Source organism: Larimichthys crocea, chromosome XVII, assembly GCF_000972845.2.
Source record: "Larimichthys crocea isolate SSNF chromosome XVII, L_crocea_2.0, whole genome shotgun sequence".
In the NCBI taxonomy this organism is placed as follows: domain Eukaryota; kingdom Metazoa; phylum Chordata; class Actinopteri; family Sciaenidae; genus Larimichthys; species Larimichthys crocea.
In genome coordinates, this window is record NC_040027.1 from 20947361 (window position 1) to 20963271 (window position 15911).

Sequence of the window (15911 nt, forward strand, 5' to 3'; positions counted from 1 at the left end):
AATGATCCAACATGCATTTGTGTATACTTGAGAGGTGTATATAATGTGTATAACGTTTTGATTGGATATTTAATACTATTTCTTCTATTTTGAGTATATATTTTGAGTATATTTTGAGTAAATTCTTTTTAAATTATGGATTTCTTATTTGTGAGTATTTTCTTATCTCTTGACAACAGATTTCTGGGGCCCAGGAACAAGTAAATGTCCCTAGTATGGGATCAATAATCTTTTAAACTATTATTAATATTGTTTTAAATCTGAAAACTGCTAATCTGACAATATGTGCATTAAACTATTAAATCATGAACAAATAAAAGAAAATAAATTATATCCGTTAGCAATAGTTCATTGGTAGCTTGCTTGAAATAAATTGGAGTTACTCTAAGGAAGATTTAAACCTGAATGATTCAGTGGAGTATAGCTCCACCGCGTGGCAAACACACCTGCGTGCACCCACGTGCGTCGTTATGGTAGTTGAGGTGCGCGTGTACGTGTGCTAAAGCGTTCATGTCTCTTAAGTGATATAACCATGAGTTTAAATATGAATATTATTTCGACAGGGCTGTTTTTAGCTTACAATGTCAACTCACAAAAAAAAACTACATTTCCCATGTAGGAATCCGCCACACGGAAATGACGTCACCCGACTTCCGTCGCTGTCAAGGGCACCGAAATCTTGCGTTAGCCAAGTCTAGCAGCGTCTGTCTGCACGTGCATCTAAAGCAGGTCAGTACAGCAACAGTTGTCGGTGTCGGCTCCGGTACAAATGGACGGGTTCGGGTCAGACTTCTCAGCAGGTGCGTCGGGCGGTAAGGTGGACGCCGGACAGATCATGGAGCAGGTCAAGGTCCAGATCGCGGTGGCTAACGCGCAGGAGCTGCTGCAGGTGAGTCAATGGGTGCAGATGCTAAGCTAGAGAGGCTAACCCAAAACTTAATGCGACGGTTAAATATAGTTACAATAATGTTTATCTGTGTTAGAATGATCGTATTTATTAGCTAGGTTATAATGTTATAAAGGTCCAGTGAGCATAAAGATGCAGCGGGTCCTTTTCCACGGAGTCCGCCATGTCCTACAGTAGCCCAGATTGGACAAACTACACTGGCCTTCAGCGTTTTTCCCATTATAGTTTCTCCTTCATGCTAGGAAGGAGAGTGGCTGCCTAATCTTACAAACTGACCCTTTTACCAGATGTACCTTTTAAAACCCAGTTTGACTAGCTACATGCTTTAGTTCACTTACAAAATGTCAAATAAATGTTAACCAGAACTTCTGATATAACTCCAGTAAGTATGTACCACATGATGACACGCAGACGTTTTCTTTGTGTTTCAGAGAATGACAGACAAATGCTTCAAGAAGTGCATAGGTAAACCTGGAAGTACGCTGGACAACTCTGAGCAGGTATCTATGCGTATTGAGCCGTAATGAGCTTTAAAGTTTAGATGCTACAAGAGAGTAGAGCTGAAAGCATTAGTCAAATTGACAGAAAACATGTATTTATTTTGATTATTGCATAAGTCATATTTCAGCTATAAGGGCGACACCGTGGTGCAGTGGTTGGCACTAGGCCTGTCTATGTTGAGTTTGCATGTTCTCCCTGTGTCTTCGTGGGTTCTCAATGGTTATCTTCCTCCCACAGTCCAAAGACATACACTTAATAGGTTAATTGGTGACTCTAAATTGCCCGTGAGTATGAGTATTCATCATTTTTGTGTTACATCACAGATGATTCATCAAGAAAATAATGTGTAAGAGTAATTTATAATGAAAATAATAATTAGTTACTTTATAAAAGATCCTAATTTGGTGAACAATTTCAGGATTGCTTTTCATAGTGTTAACGTCACTGCTTTTGTCTTCACAGAAATGTATTGCCATGTGTATGGACCGGTATATGGATGCCTGGAACACTGTGTCCCGAACATACAACTCCAGATTACAGAGGGAAAGAGCTCGCATGTGAACATCCCCTTCTTCATCCTTCCCTTCCTCAGGCTGCCGCTTGCAGTGAGAAGGACCACATCTGGAAGCCAGAGGCTGTGTACAGATGTGTCGCAGCAGCAGCAGCACACTATCAACTTCTGTCATTATACCTCACAGACAGGCAAAGCAGAGCCTGTGGACTCTAGCCATAACAATGTCTCTGTGGACATCTTCAGTTTGCTCTGAGGAACAGTTCAGTAACAAAGTGTGATTATTTGTGTTTTTATGTTATAAATAAATAATGAATCTTCTGGTTAACAAGTAAACATGCATTGTAAAATCCTGGAGTTTGGGCCTGCACGTCCAAAGACATTTGGACAATTGGAAACTTTAAATTGCGCGTTGGCATGAATGTGTTTGTGCACATGTGCTATCTCTCCAGGGTGTACCCTATATCTTTTGCAGTGCTTGCTGGGATATGTTTCAGCTCCCTGAAAAGGATAAGCACAGGATAAAAGTGGCCATCTTAAATTAGTCAACTGCAACACTAAAGCGAGCGCTGTGCTCTAAAACTATGTGTTTGCCTTCCTGCCATGCATCTAAGGCTGAGGCTTTTTTGTTGGCCTGTATAATTAGGACACTGTTGCCCATTCTTTTCATTGTGTTTCTGCTCAGAGACACTAAGTATTTGTGCTTAGGCAATAAGCAGCACAGCTGGAGCACTAAAGGGAAAACATAGGCCTTCCTTAACATGCTTTTACTGTAAAAGACCTACTTAAAATCACCTTGAGGACCAACATAGTGTTTTCACAACTGTGAACCTGACATTCACAAGCCTCCAAACAGTCCTATATCAAAGTACGCCTGGAGAACAAAACTGTTTTGTCTGACCTGTTTAGTTGTCACACTATCTGCCACACTCCACAGTAGTGGGCTTGTTTCAGCAGGGTCTGCCTTGCTGTATACGGGGCACTGAACCTTTCTCAGTTTTGTGTGCACGGTTTGTCAAATGTCTGGGAACTGCAAACCTTTCTTTCCCCCTGCATAGTTTATGTAAGGAAGTAAGAGCCAGAAAAGCGTGTGAAAACCATTTACAGTGTGATTGTGAGCAGATAGAATGATTTTCATGAAAAATCAATAAATCTTGTCAATCAGGGTTTCGTGTTTCTCATCACCAGGAGTTGCCTTTATCAAACTCAAGTTCTTTCTAAAGCTGATTCAAAAACCACTTTTTCATACAGAGCTTGTATATTTTTTCCCAGAAAACCCAACTTTCATTAACAATTATTACACTGCATCTTTGCCTTATTTTCTAAGAATAGATACACAAAAAGCAAATGTACCCATAAATGAACCACATATATTCTGAACCCCACACAAAATGAAAACAAAAAAACAAACAAAAAACACAACACCATGTACAGTAATACAGTATGTTTACCGGTCAAGAAAATAAATAACTGAAATAAATACTTTCAATCATGCGTGTACTAGAAGAATGTCCATAAGCCACTGTTCAGTGTTCTCATTTCTCCAGTACATTATGAAAGGGGATAGTCCCAGTTCAGATGATTGCACAATATTACAAACAGCACCCATGACCATTAGGTCAATACTGTGGAAACAGTGTGTGAGTATGAGTATTTGGCTTTTAGCATTACTTTATAGTCCTTGTACAGTACACTTTTATGGAGAAGATGTATCAGCAAAAATCCATTGTGTCCGTGTAGTCATCTTTTTGCAGGTTTATCTCATTGTTTGCTTCTTCAGAAAGGCAGATATGCAGATATCCATTTTCTGATGGTCGTCACACGAGTGTAAACCCCTGGATAACCAATTCGCCCACATCCATGTCCCCAGCTTGTCACTCCAGCAATAAACCATTGGCCGGAGAGATGACGGCAGGTCAGCGGCCCACCAGAGTCTCCCTGGATGATTAAGAAGAAAGGGGAGGAGGAGCAAAAGAGTGGCTTTTTAATTATTGCTGCAACGCAGAGGTCCCCAGAATGTAAAGAATAATAAAACAATTGATTAAGGATGAGTGGGGAAGAAGAAGAGTAGGGTACAAAGAGAATGTCACTTGGATCGCTGCTGAGATGCCAGGTGCTTTGACCGAGACAGGAATGCATGTGGGTTTCCTTACATAAGAAGATTACAGAGAGGGAGTGGGTGGAAAGGGGGCTCTGTATTTGTAGGAAAGAAAGTCTACTCTCTCCCATCAGATAAGCATTGCTCACATAAGTGCTGCAATGTTCCTCACCAAGGAACACTTGGTTTTCTCCATCATGTTTACACCGTAATTAAATTATCCGTATGCTTCTATCCAAGTTCTAGAAACCTCTAAAGAGTGAAGGGCAGCATTTACATTGTTCTAACCTGGTTAAATATCCACTGTAAAATCTGAGCCATGGCCCTATTTCCCTGAGCCTCTGCTCACTTGTGTTATCTTGCTCCACAATCATCACTCAGATGCTGCCAAGACCAAACCGCCCAGATGTCTGGACAGGCTGTGTAAAGGTTATTTGTGTCACATAGTATCCTGTCCCCCTGCATCTTACCAAACAGGTGTCTCTGCCTCCTTCCATGTAACCAGCACACATCATGCTTGGGGTCAACACGTTTCCATACGACTGCTGGCAGTCGGCATCATCAATAATGTTCACTGCAGCTTTCTGCAGCAGGTTGGTCAATGAACCTGTGCCAAAGAATAAAAATTAGATTAGTAGATTGTGCAAAGTCATGCACGACAAACTGTGTTCCAGTCGCTTCCATTGTCCCGGTGTAGTGGCAGGAAGTTTCAGTGGTAGATAAGTCAGATAAAAGCGCAACTATCTGCATGTGTACATACAAAGGAATGAGAAACACTGTATGATTTTTGTAGTTGCAGGGAACATTCCAATTGATAGTGTTTCATATATCACACCGTATTGAAAAGGTGCAATAAAGGAGTTGTTTAAGAGCTTATTTCAGTACAAAAAACCTTTTGATCATTAAATTTTTTTTTAACCTTTTTAGACTTGTGCTTTCAATGTTTTCATCTCTCAGCTGAGACACTTAATATTCCCTGTGGATAATTACTGATTGTCACAACCTGCAGCAACCTGATGTCACTGGGACTTGTAAATCTCTCACCTCCTTCCCTCATGGATCCCCAGCCCGTGATGTAGCACTCTGCAGTCTTTAGGAAGCGGTGTACCGGCGAGGGGAGACAGACAGACTGGATCGTGAATGACATGGGAACTGGGACCATCATCTCCAAAAGAGCCACGTCATGATCCATGCTAGTGCCATTAAAGGCTGGGTGGATGATGACCCTCTGGATAGGGATGACCAGGGCTCCAACACCAGAACGCAGCACAGATCCCAGACTCACGGCCCAGTTAGTGGGGCTCGGATCACTGGGGGGTTATAGATGAATATTGTGTTATACCGGTTCAGTACAATTCTTTTTCGAATTAAACAAATATTGAGGTGAAGTCTAGGTTCATCCTGTCATGCAGAACATAAGTTATTATGTGCTGAAGTACAGTATGTAGTTTCAGTAACTTTCTATCTAACCACAAAGTACCTTTTGAAGCAGTGTGCCGCTGTGATTAACCATTTGTTATGAATGAGCGTGGCGCCACATCGGTGAAGTCTTTGGTACTGGAGACTGCCAATCCAAGGCCACTCCCCCCTTCGAGCCGTTACTCCACCCACAATCCTTTGTGACCCCAACGCAGGACGTACACCACAGTCTGCAACAAAAACACACATCAGAAGCATTTCCTTTCAAACCAAGTATGTGTACACCTTTACACATGTAAACATACCGCAGTTTACTTCGTCTGCCCGGTTGGGGCAGTCTTGGACTCCATCACACTCTGGGTTGATCTTGGTGATGCAGGAGGTGGTGCTACACTGGAAGTTTCCACTGCAATTTAAGACTGGAAGACATGATGGAGAAATTATGTAGCATGGCACAGAATAGGTCAGTACTGATGACTTCTACCTAATAGATGATGCTTCTTTCAATATGACATTACCAGGTATTATTGGTGCAGATATTACATGCATAGCTGTGGTCTTGGGTACTGGTGGATGATTTAAGTTTCCTCCTGTCAAGCTAACTGGCACAGTGGGAACAAACTGGGTGTAATCATGGACCAAGGTGGGATTTGTGTGGCTTAGAATCCAGTTGCGAAGCCTGGTGACGCGGGAATAAACCCCAGGTCTGTTGATCTGGGCACAGCCCACACCCCAACTCACCACACCAGCCAGAAAGAATCTCCCTGGGGCCCCCTCACAAACCAGAGGCCCTCCAGAGTCACCCTGCAGGGAAAACACAAGACCTCTGATACTCTGATGTAAGATCAGTTACACAGCACAGTGGTGTTGTCCTGTGAAAACCTTGTTAGGACACCAAATCGCTGCCAGAGACAGGTTTGCTGAGCAAAGAAAACTGAAATTTCTGTCTTAAGATACATACATTTCAGAATGCAATATATCAGTTACTGTTTAGTGCATTGTGCCCAGCTGCATTAAAATGATTAAACTGTAATGGGAAGCTGGGCTGGAGGAATGCTATGTTCTCCCACGTAACATTAACAGGGAACATCCTGTCCTAACAAGAACAGCCAACAGGGTTCTATTTTTAGTGTGGGAACAACATTAACATGATTTTTGATAGTTTCAAGATAGTAAAAGAAGACCAGATCAACAGTGTATGCATGCAAACTTTGCCCCAAGACAAGAAAGTATTGTAAGAAAATGTAAGTTGATAGTTTGTGCTATTGTGGCCAGGACATGGTTCATGTGAAATGGTGCTGACCTGACACGAGTCCACCTTGCCCTGCAGGAATCCAGCACACATCATGTTGTGAGTAACAGTACCTCTGTACACAGACGATTTATTGCACACCTTGGAGTCGATTATTTTTACCACTGCCTTCTGCAGTGTTGGAGGCACCTCAGCTGAATGACAGAAGAGCCATAGGCAACTGAATTACTCATACTGAGCGTATTTCAACACAGCAGTGCCAATAGTCAATATTATATTGTCAATATAAAGCATAAATGTGAAACAAAGTTATGCAATTATTGTATACATTCTTATAAATCTAAATTATCTACATGTAGAGTTGGGGTAAATCGATCCTTTTCACTCCAGACTCACCATTAAACTGGTTCAGGGCTCCCCATCCTGACACCACACAGCTGTGTCCAGGGGCAAAGACATGAGATTGGGAGGGCAGGCAGACAGGCTGGATGTAAGAGTTGAAGGTGAGAGGAGTCTCCAGCTCCAGCACAGTGACATCATTGTCAGTGGTCATGGGGTTGTAGTGTGGAGACACAGTCAGCGACTTGATGTTAACGGTTTTGGACGTGAACTCCTCACCGCTCACCTGTGTGGCGCCTACCATGGCTGTCCACTCTCTGGGGTTATTGTCCCTATAAACAGATGACAAAACTTTAAAACCTAATTTGAATACACTGATTAACTAGTTAACTAATAACATTTAATGTAATTTCTTAATGCTGTTCTGTGACTTTTGAGATTACTATCTACCTCTCAAAGCAGTGTGCCGCACTGACCAACCAGCGTTCATTGATGATGGAGGCTCCACAGGTGTGACGTCCATGGAGCCTTAGACTGACCTGCCATGGCAGCTCCCCTCTCCGAGCATCCTGACCACCCACCACCCGGGTCCCCATAGCAGGACGTGTACCACAGGCTGAGGGGAAAAGATAGATCATGTGGCAAAGATGACGCTTAAGCAGTGAAGTTATTCTTACAGGTCAGTATGTTCTGCTGAAATATGTGGTGACAATGCATGATTTTGTCCAGTAACCGCTGAAAATGAAAATCAAATAACTAGGTTTAAAAAGACACGGTAAGATTAAGAAGTTTAAAGAGTCACTCACCACAACGAGCTTCATCAGATCCGTCTGCACAGTCGGTGATGAAGTCGCACTCTGGATTCAGTTTAGTGACACATTCTCCGTTGTCACATGTGAAGGTGTTGTCAGGACACTTGGCTAAAGAGATAGATAAAAAATGGTATAATGAAAGTTACAGAAAAAAGCACAACATGAACATATGAGATATTTAGGTGCAAGAAGGATGACTTTACTTTAGAGTAGTTTAAAAAATATTTAAAAACTATAAAGGGATAAGTTCACATTTCCAACTCTCACATGCCCACGTGTACTTTACTGTTCATACTGCATGAAGAGATCCATTTCTATCAAGATTTCAGTGTGAGAAATGGGGGGACAAAACATGGAAACATATATTCCAAAGTTCAGCCAAAGATAATAAGATGCTTTTTGCAGTCTACAGTGGGTATCTTAATTATTTTGTGTGAAATTCTGCTTTTCATGTCCTTGTTTTTTACCTAAGCCTTTTTGGAGGGACAAACATAGACTTTTCTACTAAAAAGACACAAAAAGTCACTTTGAAGATGCCCATTTAGACCACTAAAGTCTTCATATAAACTTTTGAATCTTTTAAAGATATTTTTTGGGCAGGAAAGCAGGAAGAGAGAGGGAATAACATGCAGCAAATGGTCATGGGTCTGATTGTGGATTTTGTTCCATCTCATACATTAGAACTGCATAATGAGGGGGTCTCTTCATGGTGGAAAGGCATGGACAGCAGAAACAATGACAGAAACCTCTTTGAAACATTTGAGTTTTGTTTTTTAGATCAGAAAAAATGTGAACATATCCTTTAGAAGTCACAGAAAAGACTCACAGACAAGCACATTTGTCTGTGATTAACAAGTTACACCTGTATATCTGCACTGATATTATAAACACAACCCATTTAATATCACAATGAAATGCTGACAACATATTCACTCACCAATCATCTCATCTCCAATAGCATAAAATGACTTCCCGCTGGCTCCTAGGGATGAGACAAAAAAAAACACAACAAAAAACATTAGATCCTGTGAGGACCGTGAAGGCCCTGAGACAATGTATTGCACACCAGTGGTCTATTTTTATCACACCACCGAGACACACATCCACTTGTAGGGCCACAGACAGTCAACTGATGACAGTATAGTTTCACTACCCAGTAAGACGATAGTGTTGATCTCTCCAAAATCTGGCACCTCTAGTGGTTTCCCGTGCATTGCTGAGCTGAGCCCTGTTCTCAGCAAGTCCTGAACAAAGTTGTCTGAATACTGCTGGACCTTAGACACCCTGAAGACCAGTCTGAATGTTGCCATCACATCACCATTAATGTTACTGGGAAGACAGAAAAGCAGACAATGTTGTTTGTTGCTTGGAATAAATGATCTACCTCAGTTCAGCTTTCACTTACCCATAGGCAACAATACTGCAATCAACGTAGTGTTGTGATATTGATGAGGCAGTTAGGGCATTTTTAATCTGTAATAAAATAAAAACATACAGTTTAACACTCTTTAAAAAAGAAATGTAGAGCTCTAAAGGTAGAGAAACTTTGGACTAACCTTGGACTTTAAAACTGAAGATAGTACTATGGAGTAACCAGAGTTCTCATCCTGCAGAACAGGATCATACTTCAGACCTCTCAGCTCCACTGTCTCCATAAAATAATGCTGCTCCTGCACCAAATACGCTGGCAACGGCAGAGAAGAGATTATTAATTCTTACAGATAGCTTTGCAAAAAATCAAGTTTAGAAACTCTGAGTGTAACAGAATAGTCAGAATACTGTGTACGGACTCACCAAGAAGCAGGCCTACAAAGACCCCGATAACGAGGAAGAAGAAAAAGAAAGCTATGAGGGTGCTTCTGTAGCAGGCATGGTGGGACGGAGCAGAAGATGCTCCTGAAGAAGACCACGGCCCTCCTCCATCCTTCTTCACCTCCATGTTGGATTCACAACACCAACCTCACAACTTGCATTCCACTGTAGCCAGAATCATAATGCCAGAGAGACAAAATGATCCAGTCCTAATAGAAACACAGTAACAGAAATTCAATTCAATTAACTGTACTGAGTATGAACTACAAGGGGCATTGGAAGTCAGTTAGAGTTAGGGGTCACACAAAATGCTGTGTGGCATTCAAAGGTTTTGCATACATACTATACATATAAAAATTGTTTCACAAGCAGACAGCAAACACTAAGACCAAAATCAAAGCGGCCACAGTGACAACACAGGCAGGAACATTGAAATAAATAAAAAAAAACTACTAAAGAACATTTAATCAGAAATGTACATGTTTATGTACATGTTTAAAAAAACCAGAGCAAGCTCTAGTTACTGGATATATTTAATTCCTTTGATCTAAAAGCACATCACAAATCCTGTTGTACTAATGGCCTACATGTGTCACTGTACATGACAGTAAATGTAGTTACCTAATGTATTCTAGCTGTAACTGGCTGGGTCGAATTCGCTCTGTCTGACCATGTGCCCTGACGTCTTTGTTCAATTTGGACACTGTGAACTCCCTAAAACACCTCTTGTGTGATAGATCCAAGCTGACTTGTCTTAATAGAGGGTAGAAATAACGTTGTTTTAGCATTATTGACACATTATTGATCAACAATAAAGAAAACCAGTCAAATGTCTACCACAAATACTAGTGCACAGTAAAACCCAGTAAAAAAAAAAAAGGGGGAAACAAAGTAATTACAAGTTTAACTGATGGGTTTTATCATGCCTGATTTTAGGGGGTGCAGCAGCCCCCTCAGCAACCCTACATCCATGCCTACAATATTTAATCTAACATTGCAACAGGGATGGCTAGGCAGCAGGATGGATATCAATATCCTGATATTAACAAGAAGTTACTTATATTGACCCTGTATGACAATATGAAGTGATTCCATGTTCCACTGCTTTGTGTTATATCACACAAAACTTCAGCCAAAAACTAAAATAGCCAAGTTGTTCAGTTTTTAAATACGAGTAGCTTGGAAACATTCATTTAGAAGCGATAATATTCTCAGATAGTCGGTAAATACTGATAAGTATTTCGTTTTCAAGCAATAATTCTGGTCGGTTGAGATCTGGCTGAGATTGTACGGGCGTGCGTAAAGGAGACCGTGGAGGCCATGTTGCCTGGCGTTCCCAAGTCAGATGTGGAAAAAGGTCACACTGAAAACAAGGAAACACAGGAAACGTCCCTAAAGTTTTAGAGATAACAGGATTTCACTGAATAAACTCTAGGACTAAAGGATATTCATCGTTCACTGCACCAGCAAATTACGCACCGTGACTGCAGGTGCATCACCGTGTGGAGCATTAAACAATAAAGGCTTTATGTTCTGAAGTAAACTCACTCACCTTTTTCCTCTCTCATTCCTCTGAACACTGACATTCACGATATCCTGCAGTTCTCGGTGCGTGACTTGGCGCAGACAAGAATAGATACATGGATGGAAGAAGACAAGGGACAGGACCGAGAGGTCCGCTATTTGTCCCACCTGCCAAGGGGCGTGCCGTGTCCGTCCCGCAGGTAACTCACCTTTTCAGTTTACTTTAGGAAGTCGGCTCAGCTTCAGAAATTTCCCAACCGACCCTCCTCCCATCGGTCTTGATTCCTTTGGCTACACCCCGATGTACACAGGGATTTCTACTGTCACCTCAGAGATCCCATAATCTCCAAATGAATTGTAAACATGGGCTACTCCTTTAAACAAAGAACATTACAGAAAGCCGAAAAAAAAAAGTAACTGAAAAAAAAAAAAAAAAAAAAAAATCTTCATTGGAGCACAGTACTCCCTCTAGTTGCTGCTCGTCTGCTCTCCATTGACACAGTGACTGAGCAGCAGAGGAGGGGCGAAGCCTGCTTGAATTCTTTGCTTATGGCTGCATGTCCTGGGGGGCTCACAACACCAGGATTACAGCCTCTCTGATCAATTAAAATTATTTTAGTAGCCTACTGCATTTAGGCTGACAGTGAAAGAGGAAGTGAAGTTAGATAATTTTTAAATTCACACAAATATACAGAAACAAATATACATATTCGCTTTTGGAACTTAATTCAGGATGTACTGTCTAACAGCTAATGAGTTTGTCATTAGTGTTAAAATATTAGAAATAACTAGATCCATTACTCAACTGTTTTATGAGGTAAGTCAACATAGCCCCCCTCCCCTCAGGAACAATCCTAACAAAGGTAAATCAGTCTACTTACATTATTCCCCCACCCTGCTTAAAGCACTTCTGTCTCAACTCAGTTATTACCACAAATGTCTCTTTGTCAGTGTGCAGACAGGCTTGAATGGCTTATCTTCACACACAAAACACACACTCCCTTTATTCCTTTAAACACTTTGGAAGATCACGATCAAATACTTCTTATACTGCATGAAAAAGTGAACTGAGCTGTGGCTAATCCAGTAGTTTGGCTGAATATAACTTTTCAAAGTCTATTAAGTGGTCTTAGCTAGTTGGCCAGTGGTTATGAAAGATATGCGACATGATCCGGTAGCTTGTGTGAGATTATTAAAAGGACTGCAGGTATAATTCTAACCTTTATTTATCTGGGACATTTTATTCTAGCCAGATTAAGGAGAAATATCACAGAGCTGTTGACAGACTACAGGTGACAAAGGAACTATACAAAACACTAATAGTCAACCTGCTGAATTAATCTCTTCTTGATCGTCTGCTCGATCCTAGACTGCTGAACTACACAGAGAACAGGTGCTTATTAAACTGCATTCACTTTCAGATTCTCTTATCTTCTCCACCCAACACGTACAAAGAAGTGAGAACAAAATTACAACACCCAACATACATTTTCATTTTATTTTCTTATCAAAAACAACAAAGAATAGTAAAAAGTTGAATTATTCTGGATAAAAAGAAAACAGTATTGTTAACACTTCCCAAAACTTGTGGGCTCATGAAAACTCAAATCTTTGCAAACTTGCACATCACAGACAGAAGCACAAGTGAAGTGCTTTAAAGTGTCCTTCTTGCTGATCAACTTATGATTTTTAAACAACAGAAATTTGCTTTGTTTTACCCATTATTAGTTATATATTTTAAAAAAGAATAAAACAAAAAAACTCCACAAAACATCGTGTGTGCATGGTGTTCATGTGTTTGTGTGTGTGAGACACAATGTAACTCAGCAGGTGAGAAAGTGTGTTAGCCATCCTGCTGCTGAATGAAAGGGTTTGGTATAGCCTCCATGCCGTCCTGAGGACAGATAAGCACTACGGAGGTTCCTCTGCAGACCACCAGCCCCAGCTGCCTGGTGTCTTCTGTCAGCTTCAGCTGGTCATCTGGATCTGGAAAGAGAAGGATGGACAAGCGTTACAGACACACATAAACCTGTTCTTATTAAGCATGCAAAAGTTTTTGACCACTTGTATCTCTACGGAACAATGCTTATACATCCTTTAGTTATATATTGTTTAGTTCAGTCTCTGCTATGCACACATGGACAACACGATACATGGCCTTGTCAAATGTTTCACACTATTCCACTGATGTACAGGTGGCATTAACATGAGTAAACAAATTTAAATAATGGACTACAGTACATTTTGATGACCAACATCAAGTGTAAAGAGATAGAAGAAAACTCCATAGGGCCCCATTAAATAGTTCCTAAGCCAGACACATCTACACCATGTGTGTCAAAACAGGAACTCTAAATCTGTCCGAGACATTTCCCTCATCTTGATTATGAAAAAGAATAGTGTGCACAGTTCAAGATGTAAATGCTGTTACGCTAATCAGCAAACATACTGTAACTCATAAAAAATAAAGATCCTATTCTGCTGCTACGCTGAATTTTGAAGCACATCCAACTCATACACACTGACGGCAAACTATACAGTTTAGCACTGCAACTTATGTTAGTCCATAAAATGTAGTAGAAAATAGTGAAAAATATTTTCAATAAGCTCCTCAAATATTCACAATTGAGGAGCTGAAATCAGATTAAGACATTTTTCATAAGGAAAAAAAAGGCTCAAAACAATGAATGAACAACATACAAAGTAAAAAGAAAAAAGCAATTAACTTTGTAGTTGATAACTAGTTAAAATCTCAAGTTTCTACTTTAATTCAAATTCATATTGCTTCTGCTTGTCATAATAATAATAATACTATTAATTAATAAACTCTAAACTATGGAGTGTGTCTAAACTTTAGACATTAAGTTAGTGTTACTGTGGTAGTCTTAGTCTGTGGTAGTCCTTTCAAATAGTATTTCCCATAGAAACGCGGTTATTTGTGTGATTAGGTTATAATTCAGGTCAACGACGAGGGTATGGTTAGGTGTTGCAGACAGGGGCGCCATTAGGGGGGAAAAGTTAAGATGATTCTGAGAGCCTGTGACTGACAGGGGCCTGAAAAAATATTAGTTTATTTTTTTTTTATTAACATATCATTTTAATAGATTTTAATAGAATATTTATTTATAATTAAACAAACACTTTATCTGTATGTAGAATGTTTCCTGTATGTCTACACAGTGATATGTTATCCACGCTCAGTGTCAGGAGATTTGTACACCTGGACATGCTAACTTTGTTTTCTCTGGGGAACAGCTGACCGCACTAATGCCAGCCGGCATAGAAGCAAGACCAGCCGATTTACCAGCTGAACTCTGGAGGAAAACACACTAGAGGATGAAGGGTCGGGACGGGAAAGGCTTGTAGTGAGGACAGGCCGTGTCTCCCTCTGTTGTTATGGAATGTGCTGGTCTCCTAGCAACAAATGGACGGCGCTAACGTGGAGCCACGCAGAGTATGGACGCAGTCTGATGTCTTTAGAGACATGGCTGCACAGGGACACTACAGCCAGAACACTGTCCTTGTATGCATGTATGTGTGTGTATGTATGTATGTATTATATATTGTTTTAATAGATGGTTATGTGTTCGTGTTTACATGTTGTTTTTGTTTGTTCGTATACTATAGTACTATAGTATAGTAACAAAAAATTATTTCCCCCTGGGATTATTAAGGTATTTCTGATTCTGAGCCTTCACAGGTGGAGGTGTGGTTACAGAAACTGCACATGGTTGGCGTTGCGTGTGTGATGGTGGGACCCAGTGTGATATCTGTTCATGGGGCCCAAAAAAAAAAAGCCTTACGGTTGTGTTAATGTTAAAGGAAACAAATAATAAAAAAAAGCGACACAGACTGACTGAACACCAGGTGTTACACTGTATATGAATACTTGTTTTCTCACAGATATAGTAAATCTTGCTTTACAGTATCATGCTGTACATGTTTCTGACCCAGTCGGACTTCTCTGTAACTCACCTCGCATGTACTCGATTGTGCCGTCCAGCACCAGGTTCAACAGAGGGTCAAAACCTTTCAGGACACCGCTGGCTGAGAGAGAAACACACAGCTGACATGAGTCTGGATCAATCCACACACACACACACACACACACACACACACACACACACACACACACACACACACACACACACACCGCCAGCGGGCTAACCTGTTTAGCATTAGCTCGATATCAGATTTAATCCACCTACCCTCTCGTCCTCCTTGAAACTTCACCCGAATCGGCTTGTCGATGTATTTGGACAAGTCGAAGATGCTCTCCTTCTTCTTCTTTTCTTTATCCTACACACAGGAAGGCGACATTGTTTGGAAGCGAGTCACACACACACACACACAGCCTGAGGTTAGCTTAGCCACGTTAGCAAAGGTAAGAATAAAAATAAACAAAACGCCGCGTTTACTCTGAATTATTCCTCTACACCTCAGGTCTTGTTAGGAGTCGACAGTCACCGGCTGCACACATGCTCGTGGATGTTTATCGGAGCACGTGTGGGGATATTTTTGAATGAAAACAGAGAGCGTACGAACTTACCGCCATGTTAGCTGCGTGACACGGAAGTAAAACCTCCGACCTCAGAGACGCTCCTCCAATCAAATCGTCGAGCGCCTCACGTCATCAGTTTGTTGTTTATTAGTTTATTGACTCTGTTTATTTATTTACTACCCAGAGAAAATAATCAGACTGTATCACTGCACTGTTTGATTATAAGTCCCAGTCC

General features: G+C 40.9%; 3 protein-coding genes across 5 annotated transcripts; 1 reads left to right on the plus strand and 2 right to left on the minus strand.

Moving 5' to 3' along the window:
- The first annotated feature begins 634 nt into the window (after positions 1-634).
- Positions 635-3085, plus strand: timm13 (translocase of inner mitochondrial membrane 13 homolog (yeast)). The gene is made up of 3 exons (XM_010732426.3): positions 635-889; positions 1339-1407; positions 1871-3085. The coding sequence occupies exons 1-3, from the start codon at positions 770-772 to the stop codon at positions 1967-1969; spliced, it is 288 nt and encodes a 95-aa protein (XP_010730728.1). The 5' UTR covers positions 635-769; the 3' UTR covers positions 1970-3085.
- A 1-nt stretch (position 3086) lies between these two features.
- tmprss9 (transmembrane serine protease 9) lies at positions 3087-11671 on the minus strand. Of its 2 annotated transcripts, none has more exons than XM_010732428.3 (16): positions 11385-11671; positions 9634-9860; positions 9396-9523; positions 9245-9312; positions 8993-9168; positions 8777-8821; positions 7834-7947; positions 7478-7643; positions 7085-7359; positions 6740-6882; positions 5955-6240; positions 5742-5855; positions 5498-5666; positions 5062-5327; positions 4488-4624; positions 3087-3857 (listed from the first exon to the last, which is right to left on the minus strand). In XM_010732428.3, exons 2-16 carry the CDS (start codon positions 9776-9778, stop codon positions 3696-3698), a joined length of 2394 nt encoding a protein of 797 aa, XP_010730730.2. In that variant the 5' UTR covers positions 9779-9860; positions 11385-11671; the 3' UTR covers positions 3087-3695. The 2 variants fall into 2 exon arrangements, with proteins under 2 accessions (XP_010730730.2, XP_010730729.2); XM_010732427.3 differs by lacking the exon at positions 11385-11671 and adding an exon at positions 11204-11376.
- A 983-nt stretch (positions 11672-12654) lies between these two features.
- lsm7 (LSM7 homolog, U6 small nuclear RNA and mRNA degradation associated) lies at positions 12655-15820 on the minus strand. Of its 2 annotated transcripts, none has more exons than XM_027290131.1 (4): positions 15725-15820; positions 15384-15474; positions 15151-15222; positions 12655-13161 (listed from the first exon to the last, which is right to left on the minus strand). In XM_027290131.1, exons 1-4 carry the CDS (start codon positions 15728-15730, stop codon positions 13019-13021), a joined length of 312 nt encoding a protein of 103 aa, XP_027145932.1. In that variant the 5' UTR covers positions 15731-15820; the 3' UTR covers positions 12655-13018. The 2 variants fall into 2 exon arrangements, with proteins under 2 accessions (XP_027145932.1, XP_027145931.1); XM_027290130.1 differs by having other exon boundaries at positions 15614-15742.
- Positions 15821-15911: the final 91 nt, after the last annotated feature.